Source organism: Oncorhynchus gorbuscha, linkage group LG04, assembly GCF_021184085.1.
Source record: "Oncorhynchus gorbuscha isolate QuinsamMale2020 ecotype Even-year linkage group LG04, OgorEven_v1.0, whole genome shotgun sequence".
NCBI lineage: Eukaryota > Metazoa > Chordata > Actinopteri > Salmoniformes > Salmonidae > Oncorhynchus > Oncorhynchus gorbuscha.
In genome coordinates, this window is record NC_060176.1 from 72,885,735 (window position 1) to 72,900,371 (window position 14,637).

The 14,637-nt window shown below is 43.9% G+C and overlaps 1 protein-coding gene across 1 annotated transcript in view; it reads right to left on the minus strand.

Moving 5' to 3' along the window:
- Positions 1–27: 27 nt before the first annotated feature.
- Positions 28–14,637, minus strand: part of aqp3a (aquaporin 3a) — an 18,194-nt gene continuing 3,584 nt past the window's right edge. The window contains exons 2-6 of the mRNA XM_046348008.1: positions 1,614–1,740; positions 1,275–1,412; positions 1,034–1,149; positions 710–927; positions 28–398 (exon numbers count right to left, since the gene is read on the minus strand). Coding sequence (XP_046203964.1) covers positions 191–398; positions 710–927; positions 1,034–1,149; positions 1,275–1,412; positions 1,614–1,740 — 807 coding nt within the window. The 3' untranslated portion in view covers positions 28–190. The remainder of the gene's footprint in view (positions 399–709; positions 928–1,033; positions 1,150–1,274; positions 1,413–1,613; positions 1,741–14,637) is intronic.

Consider the following 14,637-nt stretch of genomic DNA (forward strand, 5'->3'; position numbering starts at 1 on the left):
TGGTGGTGATGGTAGTAGTGTTGGTGTTGGTGGTGGTGGTGATGGTAGTAGTGGTGGTGGTTGTGGTGATGGTGGTAGTAGTGGTGGTGGTGGTGGTATTAGTGGTGTTGGTGGTGGTAGTAGTAGTGGTAGTAGTAGTGGTGGTAGTGGTGGGGAGTGAAGGCTGCTGGAGAGTGGTAGGTTAAGAGACTCATACCATCTCTTCCTTTAGGACATCCTTTTTGGTGATATTAGTGAGTCTGACTCTGACTTCCTCTTTCTCCTCATCCTCCCTCCTCTTCTTGTCGCGAGCCTCTCCCTCTTGATGGTAGCCCACCATCAGTTGATAGACTATCACCCCGAAGGTGGAGCCTATGAACGGGGCAAAGATGGGCACCAGGAACCAGCACTTACCGGCACTGTGAGGACCAGAGAGAGAGAGAGAGAGAGAGAGAGAGAGAGAAGCAAAGACATGGATTACACAAGATACCGGAGAAAGATATATTCTTAATCTTGGCATCCTCTGCTTTTAGCTGTTTGTTCCATCATTACCATCTCCCATTTTGTCTCATCTGCATATCAATAATGCACAAAGCCCGAACCAGGACATTCAACAAAGGGGTAGATGTATAGTGATAGAATACAGAAGAAGAGGTGTGAAGACAAGCAGAGAGATGAGGAGGCAACTAGAATAATGCAGAAAGGTGTACAGGATTGTGGGAGGACTCACGTGAAGACCTCGGTGCCCCAGCCTGCCAGGGAGGTGAAGAGACGAGGCCCCAGGTCCCTGGCAGGATTGACGGCGTAGCCGGAGTTGAAGCCCATGGACAGGCCAATGACCAGCACCACGAAGCCCACCGTGAAGGCCTCCAGGCCCTGGGGGATGGGGTTGTTGTAGGGGTCTACGATGGCCAGGATACACACGATCAACGCTGCCGTGCCAATCACCTGAGATAGAGACACTTCCATTAACATGGAGAATTTCCAATATACTAGTAGCTCTGTTCCCTGACCTAATCAGTTTGGGGGTTGTATGCAGAAGGAAGATGCTAACCTGGTCAAAGAAGCCATTGAGCAGGTTGAGATGTACGCCAGGGTAGGTGGCGAAGATGCCAGCGGTGGCGTTGGGCCCGGTAACGATGAGCTTTCCAGCAAAGCCCCACAGAGCGTCTGTGAGGAGATTACACACAGACAAACATCATGAGATAACATCAACTTTAAAAAGGTGTTACACTATACACTGATTCGTCCAATGGATGCATCAGTTCCATCCCTGGACATGTCAGAGGACTCACCAAAGTACAGACCAAAGATGATCCCGGAGCCCAGGAAAGCGCCAAGTGTCTGGAAGGCAAAGTACATTGGGAACTTTCTCCAGCGTTCTCTCCCAAGCAGGCAGAGGGCAAAGGTCACCGCCGGGTTTAGATGGCCTCCTGGGAATAACACACGTTGAGAGATTGTTAACATTAAAGCAGGACGGCTTCTCTCCAAAAGGAAGTACCTTTCCAACACTGCAACACAGTCATTTATCAGGCAGAAGAACACATGACTATTATAGGTTGAGCCTTAGAACAACTCATGGGAACAAATCTGTTCAAGGAGAACCTATACACCTAGTCATATGATGTGCGTACCTGATACTTGGCCACAGACCAGGATCCCTAGGGTGGCAGCGAAGCCAAAAGCAAAGTTCACGGTGAGGAACATGCCATGAGATCCTCCACTAAGCACCAGCTGAGCCACCGCACCACAACCAAACATCTGTCAAGAGAGGGGAGAGACGAAAAGTTTAACAAAAATTGAGCGCCAACATCGCTAGGTGTGTAATTCCAGAGCACAGCCAAACATACACCTTGCAATGTTAACACACTGCTATAGTCACTCAAGCTTTGTGCATCAAATGGCTTTGTAATTATAAATTATATATACTGAACAAAAATATAAACTCAACATGCAAAGTGTTGGTCCCATTTTCTTCTGAAATAAAGGATCCCATGCACAAAAAGATAATTTCTCTCAAATTTGGAGAACAAATTTGTTTACATCCCTGTTAGTGAGCATTTCTCCTTTGACAAGATAATACATCCACCTGACAGGTGTGGCATATCAAGAAGCTGATTAAACAGCATGATCATTACACAGGTGCACCTTGTGCTGGAGACAATATAAGGCCACTCTAAAATGTGCAGTTTTGTGACAACACAATGCCACAGATATCTCAAGTTATGAGGGAGCGTGGAATTGGCATGCTGACAGCAGGAATGTCCAACAGAGCTGTTGCAAGATAATTGAATGTTAATAAGCCACCACCAAAGTTATTTTAGAGAATTTGGCAGTATATCCAACCGGCCTCACAACCACAGACCACGTGTAACCACACCAGCCAAGGACCTCTACATCCGTCTGAGAGGGGGGAAAACGTATTCTGATTGGCTGGGCATGGCTCCCCACTGGTTGGACCAAGCTCCTAAATGGGTGGGTCTATCCCCTTCCAGGCCAATCCATGGCTGTGTCCCTGCCCAGTCATGTGGAATCCATAGATTAGGGACTAATGAATTTATTTAAATTGACTGATTTAACTGTAACTCAGTAAAAAAATTATATTTTTGTTCAGTGTTCAAACGGATATCCTAGATTTGTCATCCCTGAAGGTCAACACAGGTCAGAAGCAGTGTGCAATCGCTGTAAGTGAAACTGGACACCTTAAAGATTGAAATGGGATCCAGCCGCAAGGCCCCCTGGAGTGAATGCATTCCACTGAGACCAGCAGGGCACATACGTTGAGGTTAGTTGCGAGGAACCATAGTTCTCGATAAAGGTCTTAGCGTCCAGCAGAGGTTCAACATCACTGAGCCCAGTCTAAACTTCCGATGAGACCAGAGGGCCTCATGCTTCCAACTCGGTGGAAAAATACTTCAGGGACACCATCTTTAGACATGTAGTCAAATGTCAGTGGCATCTGATAACATGTCAGTATGGTGCCAAAGAGTCGACTGAATTAGACAGATCAAATTACACCAAAAGGTTATTCTCGGAATTGTTTGAAGTTTCATGACACAGTGAGCAATGACTCAAAAAGACAGCATTTAACAGAATGAATAACCTAAATCACAGCTGTCTAAATGGCTTGTTGGTGATAGCGACAGCAAGTCATGACAGCATTACGCCATGGCATTGCATGACTGCATTACGCAATCACTCACCAGAATGTCATGTAGTTTATGCTGTGTCATCATACAGCAACATTATGTTTAGCGATAGACCCGGTCACCCACGTATCCCTTTTAGCCAACAGCACTGGAGGTTGGGAGGTTGGGAGGTAGGGAGGGAGGGAGGTTGGGAGGTAGGGAGGGAGGGAGGGAGGTTGGGAGGTTGGGAGGTAGGGAGGGAGATAGGGAGGTAGGGAGGGTTTGAGGGTGGTAGAGTCACATAGACAGGAAACCTCAGATAGCTTTAGATTGCGTCAGTCTTTTCAAACATCACTATACATGAAAAATGTTTATTGGACAAAAGGACAGGTGACGTTTGAAGAAGTCACCATACTCTTTCCATCACAGAGCCACTCCTACATAGCCGCAGGAAGTAGGGGTGCTGAGGGTGCTGCAGCACAACCTGAAAAATCCCCCCCCCCCCCCCCAAAAAAATATAGTAATAAAAAAAAAAATGTTTTTTTTTTTTACAACATTATTTTACAAAAGTAGTGCACTGGGCCTTTACTGGTATTCGGGGACTAATATAGACCTCTGTAGAGCAAGCAACAAAAAAAACAGCATCACTGCCTTGCCAAAAAAAGGTAGTTGTAAAATTAGGAACAGTATATCTAGCAGGATTCAATAGTTGGAATTGTGAGAGTTGTTTCCCTGTCCCCTTCTCTGCGATTGTCATTCTACTGGAATCCAGAAAGAACAAAACCCTGTCCTAAACAATTACATACAAAAGTGCAAAGTCATGGACGAAGACACAAAACATCTGCATCAAATTAAATGTTTTTCTTGATAAAATAACATGGAAAACAACCACTTTTTGTGCAGTATTAATTGACCATCCTTACAAACCACTGTAAATTTACATTCAAGTATTGTATATAGGCTGGTCATCTAGGTTTGTACCTGTAGACTTTCCATCACCATGAAGAAAAACAATGTACAATACAGTAATTAACTGTTTTGAACAGATTCAATTTACAAATGTTTTTTCATGTTTAAAAAAAATCACAAATGTAGTGCACTGAGCCTTTACTAGTCCTGTATTAGAGGACCATAACACTGGGTCTTTACTAGTCCTGTATTAGAGGACCATAACACTGGGTCTTTACTAGTCCTGTATTAGAGGACCATAACACTGAGCCTACTGACATATAGGATCATAACACTGATCCTTTACTAGTCCTGTATTAGAGGACCATAACACTGGGCCTTTACTAGTCCCGTATTGGAGGACTGACATAGAGGACCATAACACTGAGCCTTTACTAGTCCTGTATTAGAGGACTGACATAGAGGACCATAACACTGAGCCTTTACTAGTCCTGTATTAGAGGACCATAACACTGTGCCTTTACTCGCCCTGTATTAGAGGACTGACATAGAGGACGGTAACACTGAGCCTTTACTAGTCCTGTATTAGAGGACTGACATAGAGGACGGTAACACTGAGCCTTTACTAGTCCTGTATTAGAGGACCTACATAGAGGACCATAACACTGAGCCTTTACTAGTCCTGTATTAGATGACTGACATATAGGATCATAACACTGATCCTTTACTAGTCCTGTATTAGAGGACCATAACACTGGGCCTTTACTAGTCCTGTATTAGAGGACTGACATAGAGGACCATAACACTGGGCCTTTACTAGTCCTGTATTAGAGGACTGACATAGAGGACCATAACACTGAGCCTTTACTAGTCCTGTATTAGAGGACTGACATAGAGGACCATAACACTGAGCCTTTACTAGTCCTGTATTAGAGGACCATAACACTGGGCCTTTACTAGTCCTGTATTAGAGGACCATAACACTGGGCCTTTACTAGTCCTGTATTAGAGGACTGACATAGAGGACCATAACACTGGGCCTTTACTAGTCCTGTATTAGAGGACTGACATAGAGGACCATAACACTGAGCCTTTACTAGTCCTGTATTAGAGGACTGACATAGAGGACCATAACACTGGGCCTTTACTAGTCCTGTATTAGAGGACTGACATAGAGGACGGTAACACTGAGCCTTTACTAGTCCTGTATTAGAGGACCTACATAGAGGACCATAACACTGAGCCTTTACTAGTCCTGTATTAGAGGACTGACATAGAGGACCATAACACTGGGCCTTTACTAGTCCTGTATTAGAGGACCATAACACTGGGCCTTTACTAGTCCTGTATTAGAGGACTGACATAGAGGACCATAACACTGGGCCTTTACTAGTCCTGTATTAGAGGACCTACATAGAGGACCATAACACTGAGCCTTTACTAGTCCTGTATTAGAGGACTGACATAGAGGACCATAACACTGGGCCTTTACTAGTCCTGTATTAGAGGACCATAACACTGGGCCTTTACTAGTCCTGTATTAGAGGACCAACATAGAGGACCATAACACTGAGCCTTTACTAGTCCTGTATTAGAGGACCTACATAGAGGACCATAACACTGAGCCTTTACTAGTCCTGTATTAGAGGACCTACATAGAGGACCATAACACTGAGCCTTTACTAGTCCTGTATTAGAGGACTGACATAGAGGACCATAACACTGGGCCTTTACTAGTCCTGTATTAGAGGACCATAACACTGGGCCTTTACTAGTCCTGTATTAGAGGACTGACATAGAGGACCATAACACTGGGCCTTTACTAGTCCTGTATTAGAGGACCTACATAGAGGATCATAACACTGAGCCTTTACTAGTCCTGTATTAGAGGACTGACATAGAGGACCATAACACTGGGCCTTTACTAGTCCTGTATTAGAGGACCTACATAGAGGACGGTAACACTGAGCCTTTACTAGTCCTGTATTAGAGGACCAACATAGAGGACGGTAACACTGAGCCTTTACTAGTCCTGTATTAGAGGACCTACATAGAGGACCATAACACTGAGCCTTTACTAGTCCTGTATTAGAGGACCTACATAGAGGACCATAACACTGAGCCTTTACTAGTCCTGTATTAGAGGACTGACATAGAGGACGGTAACACTGAGCCTTTACTAGTCCTGTATTAGAGGACCTACATAGAGGACCATAACACTGAGCCTTTACTAGTCCTGTATTAGAGGACTGACATATAGGATCATAACACTGATCCTTTACTAGTCCTGTATTAGAGGACCATAACACTGAGCCTTTACTAGTCCTGTATTAGAGGACCATAACACTGGGCCTTTACTAGTCCTGTATTAGAGGACCATAACACTGAGTCCTGTATTACTGACATATAGGATCATAACACTGAGCCTTTACTAGTCCTGTATTAGAGGACCATAACACTGGGCCTTTACTAGTCCTGTATAGAGGACTGGAGGACCATAACTGCCTTTACTATAGAGGACCATAACACTGAGCCTTTACTAGTCCTGTATTAGAGGACTGACATAGAGGACCATAACACTGGGCCTTTACTAGTCCTGTATTAGAGGACCATAACACTGGGCCTTTACTAGTCCTGTATTAGAGGACCATAACACTGAGCCTTTACTAGTCCATTAGAGGATCATAACACTGAGCCTTTACTAGTCCTGTATTAGAGGACCATAACACTGGGCCTTTACTAGTCCTGTATTAGAGGACTGACATAGAGGACCATAACACTGCCTTTACTAGTCCTGTATTAGAGGACCTACATAGAGGACCATAACACTGAGCCTTTTTACTAGTCCTGTAGAGGATTAGAGGACTGACATAGAGGACCATAACACTGAGCCTTTACTAGTCCTGTATTAGAGGACCTACATAGAGGACCATAACACTGAGCCTTTACTAGTCCTGTATTAGAGGACTGACATAGAGGACCATAACACTGAGCCTTTACTAGTCCTGTATTAGAGGACCATAACACTGGGAGTCCTGTATTAGAGGACTGACATAGAGGACCATAACACTGGGCCTTTACTAGTCCTGTATTAGAGGACCTACATAGAGGACCATAACACTGAGCCTTTACTAGTCCTGTATTAGAGGACTGACATAGAGGACCATAACACTGGGCCTTTACTAGTCCTGTATTAGAGGACCATAACACTGGGCCTTTACTAGTCCTGTATTAGAGGACTGACATAGAGGACCATAACACTGGGCCTTTACTAGTCCTGTATTAGAGGACTTACATAGAGGACCATAACACTGAGCCTTTACTAGTCCTGTATTAGAGGACTGACATAGAGGACCATAACACTGGGCCTTTACTATTCCTGTATTAGAGGACCTACATAGAGGACGGTAACACTGAGCCTTTACTAGTCCTGTATTAGAGGACCTACATAGAGGACCATAACACTGAGCCTTTACTAGTCCTGTATTAGAGGACTGACATAGAGGACCATAACACTGGGCCTTTACTAGTCCTGTATTAGAGGACCATAACACTGGGCCTTTACTAGTCCTGTATTAGAGGACTGACATAGAGGACCATAACACTGGGCCTTTACTAGTCCTGTATTAGAGGACCTACATAGAGGATCATAACACTGAGCCTTTACTAGTCCTGTATTAGAGGACTGACATAGAGGACCATAACACTGGGCCTTTACTAGTCCTGTATTAGAGGACCTACATAGAGGACGGTAACACTGAGCCTTTACTAGTCCTGTATTAGAGGACCAACATAGAGGACGGTAACACTGAGCCTTTACTAGTCCTGTATTAGAGGACCTACATAGAGAACCATAACACTGTGCCTTTACTAGTCCTGTATTAGAGGACTGACATATAGGATCATAACACTGATCCTTTACTAGTCCTGTATTAGAGGACCATAACACTGAGCCTTTACTAGTCCTGTATTAGAGGACTGACATAGAGGACCATAACACTGGGCCTTTACTAGTCCTGTATTAGAGGACCATAACACTGGGCCTTTACTAGTCCTGTATTAGAGGACTGACATAGAGGACCATAACACTGGGCCTTTACTAGTCCTGTATTAGAGGACTAGAGGACATAGAGGACCATAACACTGAGCCTTTACTAGTCCTGTATTAGAGGACTGACATAGAGGACCATAACACTGGGCCTTTACTAGTCCTGTATTAGAGGACTGACATAGAGGACGGTAACACTAACAGTCCTGTATTAGAGGCCTTTAGCCTTTACTAGTCCTGTATTAGAGGACCTACATAGAGGACCATAACACTGAGCCTTTACTAGTCCTGTATTAGAGGACCTACATAGAGGACCATAACACTGAGCCTTTACTAGTCCTGTATTAGAGGACTGACATAGAGGACCATAACACTGGGCCTTTACTAGTCCTAGAGGACCTACATAGAGGACCATAACACTGAGCCTTTACTAGTCCTGTATTAGAGGACTGACATAGAGGATCATAACACTGGGCCTTTACTAGTCCTGTATTAGAGGACCATAACACTGAGCCTTTACTAGTCCTGTATTAGAGGACTGACATAGAGGACCATAACACTGGGCCTTTACTAGTCCTGTATTAGAGGACTACATAGAGGACGGTAACACTGAGCCTTTACTAGTCCTGTATTAGAGGACCTACATAGAGGACCATAACACTGAGCCTTTACTAGTCCTGTATTAGAGGACTGACATAGAGGACCATAACACTGGGCCTTTACTAGTCCTGTATTAGAGGACCATAGAGGACATAACACTGGGCCTTTACTAGTCCTGTATTAGAGGACTGACATAGAGGACCATAACACTGGGCCTTTACTAGTCCTGTATTAGAGGACCTACATAGAGGACCATAACACTGAGCCTTTACTAGTCCTGTATTAGAGGACTGACATAGAGGACCATAACACTGGGCCTTTACTAGTCCTGTATTAGAGAGGACCATAACACTGAGCCTTTACTAGTCCTGTATTAGAGGACCTACATAGAGGTAACACTGGGCCTTTACTAGTCCTGTATTAGAGGACCTACATAGAGGACCATAACACTGAGCCTTTACTAGTCCTGTATTAGAGGACCTACATAGAGGACCATAACACTGAGCCTTTACTAGTCCTGTATTAGAGGACTGACATAGAGGACCATAACACTGAGCCTTTACTAGTCCTTAGAGGACCATAACACTGAGCCTTTACTAGTCCTGTATTAGAGGACTGACATAGAGGACCATAACACTGCCTTTACTAGTCCTGTATTAGAGGACCATAACACTGAGCCTTTACTAGTCCTGTATTAGAGGACTATAGAGGACCATAACACTGAGCCTTTACTAGTCCTGTATTAGAGGACCATAACACTGAGCCTTTACTAGTCCTGTATTAGAGGACCTACATAGAGGACCATAACACTGAGCCTTTACTAGTCCTGTATTAGAGGAGGAGGACCATAACACTAGCCTTTACTAGTCCTGTATTAGAGGACCATAACACTGAGCCTTTACTAGTCCTGTATTAGAGGACTGACATAGAGGACCATAACACTGAGCCTTTACTAGTCCTGTATTAGAGGACCATAACACTGGGCCTTTACTAGTCCTGTATTAGAGGACTGACATAGAGGACCATAACACTGAGCCTTTACTAGTCCTGTATTAGAGGGACACTGGGCCTTTACTAGTCCTGTATTAGAGGACTAACACTGAGCCTTTACTAGTCTGTATTAGAGGACTGTAGGACCATAACACTGTGCCTTTACTAGTCCTGTATTAGAGGACTGACATAGAGGACCATAACACTGAGCCTTTACTAGTCCTGTATTAGAGGACCATAACACTGAGCCTTTACTAGTCCTGTAGAGGACCATAACACTGAGCCTTTACTAGGACCATAACACTGAGCCTTTACTAGTCCTGTATTAGAGGACCATAACACTGAGCCTTTACTAGTCCTGTATTAGAGGACCATAACACTGAGCCTTTACTAGTCCTGTATTAGAGGACTGAGCCTTTACTAGTCCATTAGAGGACCATAACACTGAGCCTTTACTAGTCCTGTATTAGAGGAGCCTTTACTAGTCCTGTATTAGAGGACCATAACACTGAGCCTTTACTAGTCCTGTATTAGAGGACTGACATTAGAGGACCATAACACTGAGCCTTTACTAGTCCTAGAGGACCTACATAGAGGACCATAACACTGAGCCTTTACTAGTCCTGTATTAGAGGACTGACATAGAGGACCATAACACTGAGCCTTTACTAGTCCTAGAGGACCATAACACTGAGCCTTTACTAGTCCTGTATTAGAGGACTGACATAGAGGACCATAACACTGAGCCTTTACTAGTCCTGTATTAGAGGACTTTAACTAGCCTTTACTAGTCCTGTATTAGAGGACACTGGGCCATTTACTAGTCCTGTATTAGAGGACTGTATAGAGGACCATAACACTGAGCCTTTACTAGTCCTGTATTAGAGGACTGACATAGAGGACCATAACACTGGGCCTTTACTAGTCCTGTATTAGAGGACTGACATAGAGGACCATAACACTGAGCCTTTACTAGTCCTGTATTAGAGGACTGACATAGAGGACCATAACACTGGGCCTTTACTAGTCCTGTATTAGAGGACTGACATAGAGGACCATAACACTGGGCCTTTACTAGTCCTGTATTAGAGGACTGACATAGAGGACCATAACACTGAGCCTTTACTAGTCCTGTATTAGAGGACTGACATAGAGGACCATAACACTGAGCCTTTACTAGTCCTGTATTAGAGAGGACCATAACACTGAGCCTTTACTAGTCCTGTATTATTAGGACCATAACACTGGCCTTACTACTGTATTAGAGGACTGACATAGTGGACCATAACACTGAGCCTTTACTAGTCCTGTATTAGAGGACCATAACACTGAGCCTTTACTAGTCCTGTATTAGAGGACCTATATAGAGGACCATAACACTGAGCCTTTACTAGTCCTGTATTAGAGGACTGACATAGAGGACCATAACACTGAGCCTTTACTAGTCCTGTATTAGAGGACCATAACACTGGGCCTTTACTAGTCCTGTATTAGAGGACTGACATAGAGGACCATAACACTGAGCCTTTACTAGTCCTGTATTAGAGGACCATAACACTGGGCCTTTACTAGTCCTGTATTAGAGGACTGACATAGAGGACCATAACACTGAGCCTTTACTAGTCCTGTATTAGAGGACTGACATAGAGGACCATAACACTGAGCCTTTACTAGTCCTGTATTAGAGGACCATAACACTGGGCCTTTACTAGTCCTGTATTAGAGGACTGACATAGAGGACCATAACACTGGGCCTTACTAGTCCTGTATTAGAGGACCATAACACTGAGCCTTTACTAGTCCTGTATTAGAGGACCTATATAGAGGACCATAACACTGAGCCTTTACTAGTCCTGTATTAGAGGACCATAACACTGGGCCTTTACTAGTCCTGTATTAGAGGACCATAACACTGAGCCTTTACTAGTCCTGTATTAGAGGACCATAACACTGTGCCTTTACTAGTCCTGTATTAGAGGACCATAACACTGGGCCTTTACTAGTCCTGTATTAGAGGACCATAACACTGAGCCTTTACTAGTCCTGTATTAGAGGACCATAACACTGAGCCTTTACTAGTCCTGTATTAGAGGACCTATATAGAGGACCATAACACTGAGCCTTTACTAGTCCTGTATTAGAGGACTGACATAGAGGACCATAACACTGAGCCTTTACTAGTCCTGTATTAGAGGACCATAACACTGGGCCTTTACTAGTCCTGTATTAGAGGACTGACATAGAGGACCATAACACTGAGCCTTTACTAGTCCTGTATTAGAGGACCATAACACTGGGCCTTTACTAGTCCTGTATTAGAGGACTGACATAGAGGACCATAACACTGGGCCTTTACTCATCCTGTATTAGAGGACTGACATAGAGGACCATAACACTGAGCCTTTACTAGTCCTGTATTAGAGGACCATAACACTGGGCCTTTACTAGTCCTGTATTAGAGGACCATAACACTGGGCCTTTACTAGTCCTGTATTAGAGGACCATAACACTGGGCCTTTACTAGTCCTGTATTAGAGGACTGACATAGAGGACCATAACACTGGGCCTTTACTCATCCTGTATTAGAGGACTGACATAGAGGACCATAACACTGAGCCTTTACTAGTCCTGTTAGAGGACCTACATAGAGGACCATAACACTGGGCCTTTACTAGTCCTGTATTAGAGGACTGACATAGAGGACCATAACACTGGGCCTTTACTAGTCCTGTATTAGAGGACTGACATAGAGGACCATAACACTGAGCCTTTACTAGTCCTGTATTAGAGGACCATAACACTGTGCCTTTACTAGTCCTGTATTAGAGTACCATAACACTGGGCCTTTACTAGTCCTGTATTAGAGGACTGACATATAGGACCATAACACTGAGCCTTTACTAGTCCTGTATTAGAGGACTGACATATAGGACCATAATACTGGGCCTTTACTAGTCCTGTATTAGAGGACTGACATATAGGACCATAATACTGGGCCTTTACTAGTCCTGTATTAGAGGACTGACATAGAGGACCATAACACTGGGCCTTTACTAGTCCTGTATTAGAGGACTGACATATAGGACCATAACACTGGGCCTTTACTAGTCCTGTATTAGAGGACTGACATAGAGGACCATAACACTGGGCCTTTACTAGTCCTGTATTAGAGGACTGACATAGAGGACCATAACACTGAGCCTTTACTAGTCCTGTATTAGAGGACCATAACACTGGGCCTTTACTAGTCCTGTATTAGAGGACCATAACACTGGGTCTTTACTAGTCCTGTATTAGAGGACCATAACACTGGGCCTTTACTAGTCCTGTATTAGAGGACCATAACACTGAGCCTTTACTAGTCCTGTATTAGAGGACCATAACACTGAGCCTTTACTTGTCCTGTATTAGAGGACCATAACACTGAGCCTTTACTTGTCCTGTATTAGAGGACCATAACACTGGGCCTTTACTAGTCCTGTATTAGAGGACCATAACACTGAGCCTTTACTTGTCCTGTATTAGAGGACCATAACACTGAGCCTTTACTTGTCCTGTATTAGAGGACCATAACACTGGGCCTTTACTAGTCCTGTATTAGAGGACCATAACACTGGGTCTTTACTAGTCCTGTATTAGAGGACCATAACACTGAGCCTTTACTTGTCCTGTATTAGAGGACCATAACACTGAGCCTTTACTAGTCCTGTATTAGAGGACCATAACACTGAGCCTTTACTTGTCCTGTATTAGAGGACTGAGCCTTTACTAGTCCTGTATTAGAGGACCATAACACTGAGCCTTTACTAGTCCTGTATTAGAGGACCATAACACTGAGCCTTTACTTGTCCTGTATTAGAGGACCATAACACTGAGCCTTTACTAGTCCTGTATTAGAGGGAGCCTTTACTTGTCCTGTATTAGAGGACCATAACACTGAGCCTTTACTAGTCCTGTATTAGAGGACCATAACACTGGCCTTTACTAGTCCTGTATTAGAGGACCATAACACTGAGCCTTTACTAGTCCTGTATTAGAGGACCATAACACTGGGCCTTTACTAGTCCTGTATTAGAGGACCATAACACTGGGCCTTTACTAGTCCTGTATTAGAGGACCATAACACTGGGCCTTTACTCATCCTGTATTAGAGGACTGACATAGAGGACCATAACACTGAGCCTTTACTAGTCCTGTATTAGAGGACCATAACACTGGGCCTTTACTAGTCCTGTATTAGAGGACTGACATAGAGGACCATAACACTGGGCCTTTACTAGTCCTGTATTAGAGGACTGACATAGAGGACCATAACACTGAGCCTTTACTAGTCCTGTATTAGAGGACCATAACACTGTGCCTTTACTAGTCCTGTATTAGAGTACCATAACACTGGGCCTTTACTAGTCCTGTATTAGAGGACTGACATATAGGACCATAACACTGAGCCTTTACTAGTCCATTAGGACACTGAGCCATAATACTTACTAGTCCTGTATTAGAGGACTGACATATAGGACCATAATACTGGGCCTTTACTAGTCCTGTATTAGAGGACTGACATAGAGGACCATAACACTGGGCCTTTACTAGTCCTGTATTAGAGGACTGACATATAGGACCATAACACTGGGCCTTTACTAGTCCTGTATTAGAGGACTGACATAGAGGACCATAACACTGGGCCTTTACTAGTCCTGTATTAGAGGACTGACATAGAGGACCATAACACTGAGCCTTTACTAGTCCTGTATTAGAGGACCATAACACTGGGCCTTTACTAGTCCTGTATTAGAGGACTGGGTCTTTACTAGTCCTGTATTAGAGGACCATAACACTGAGCCTTTACTAGTCCTGTATTAGAGGACCATAACACTGAGCCTTTACTAGTCCTGTATTAGAGGACTGACATAGAGGACCATAACATTGGGCTTTTTCTAGTCCTGTATTAGAGGACTGACATAGAGGACCATAACATTGGGC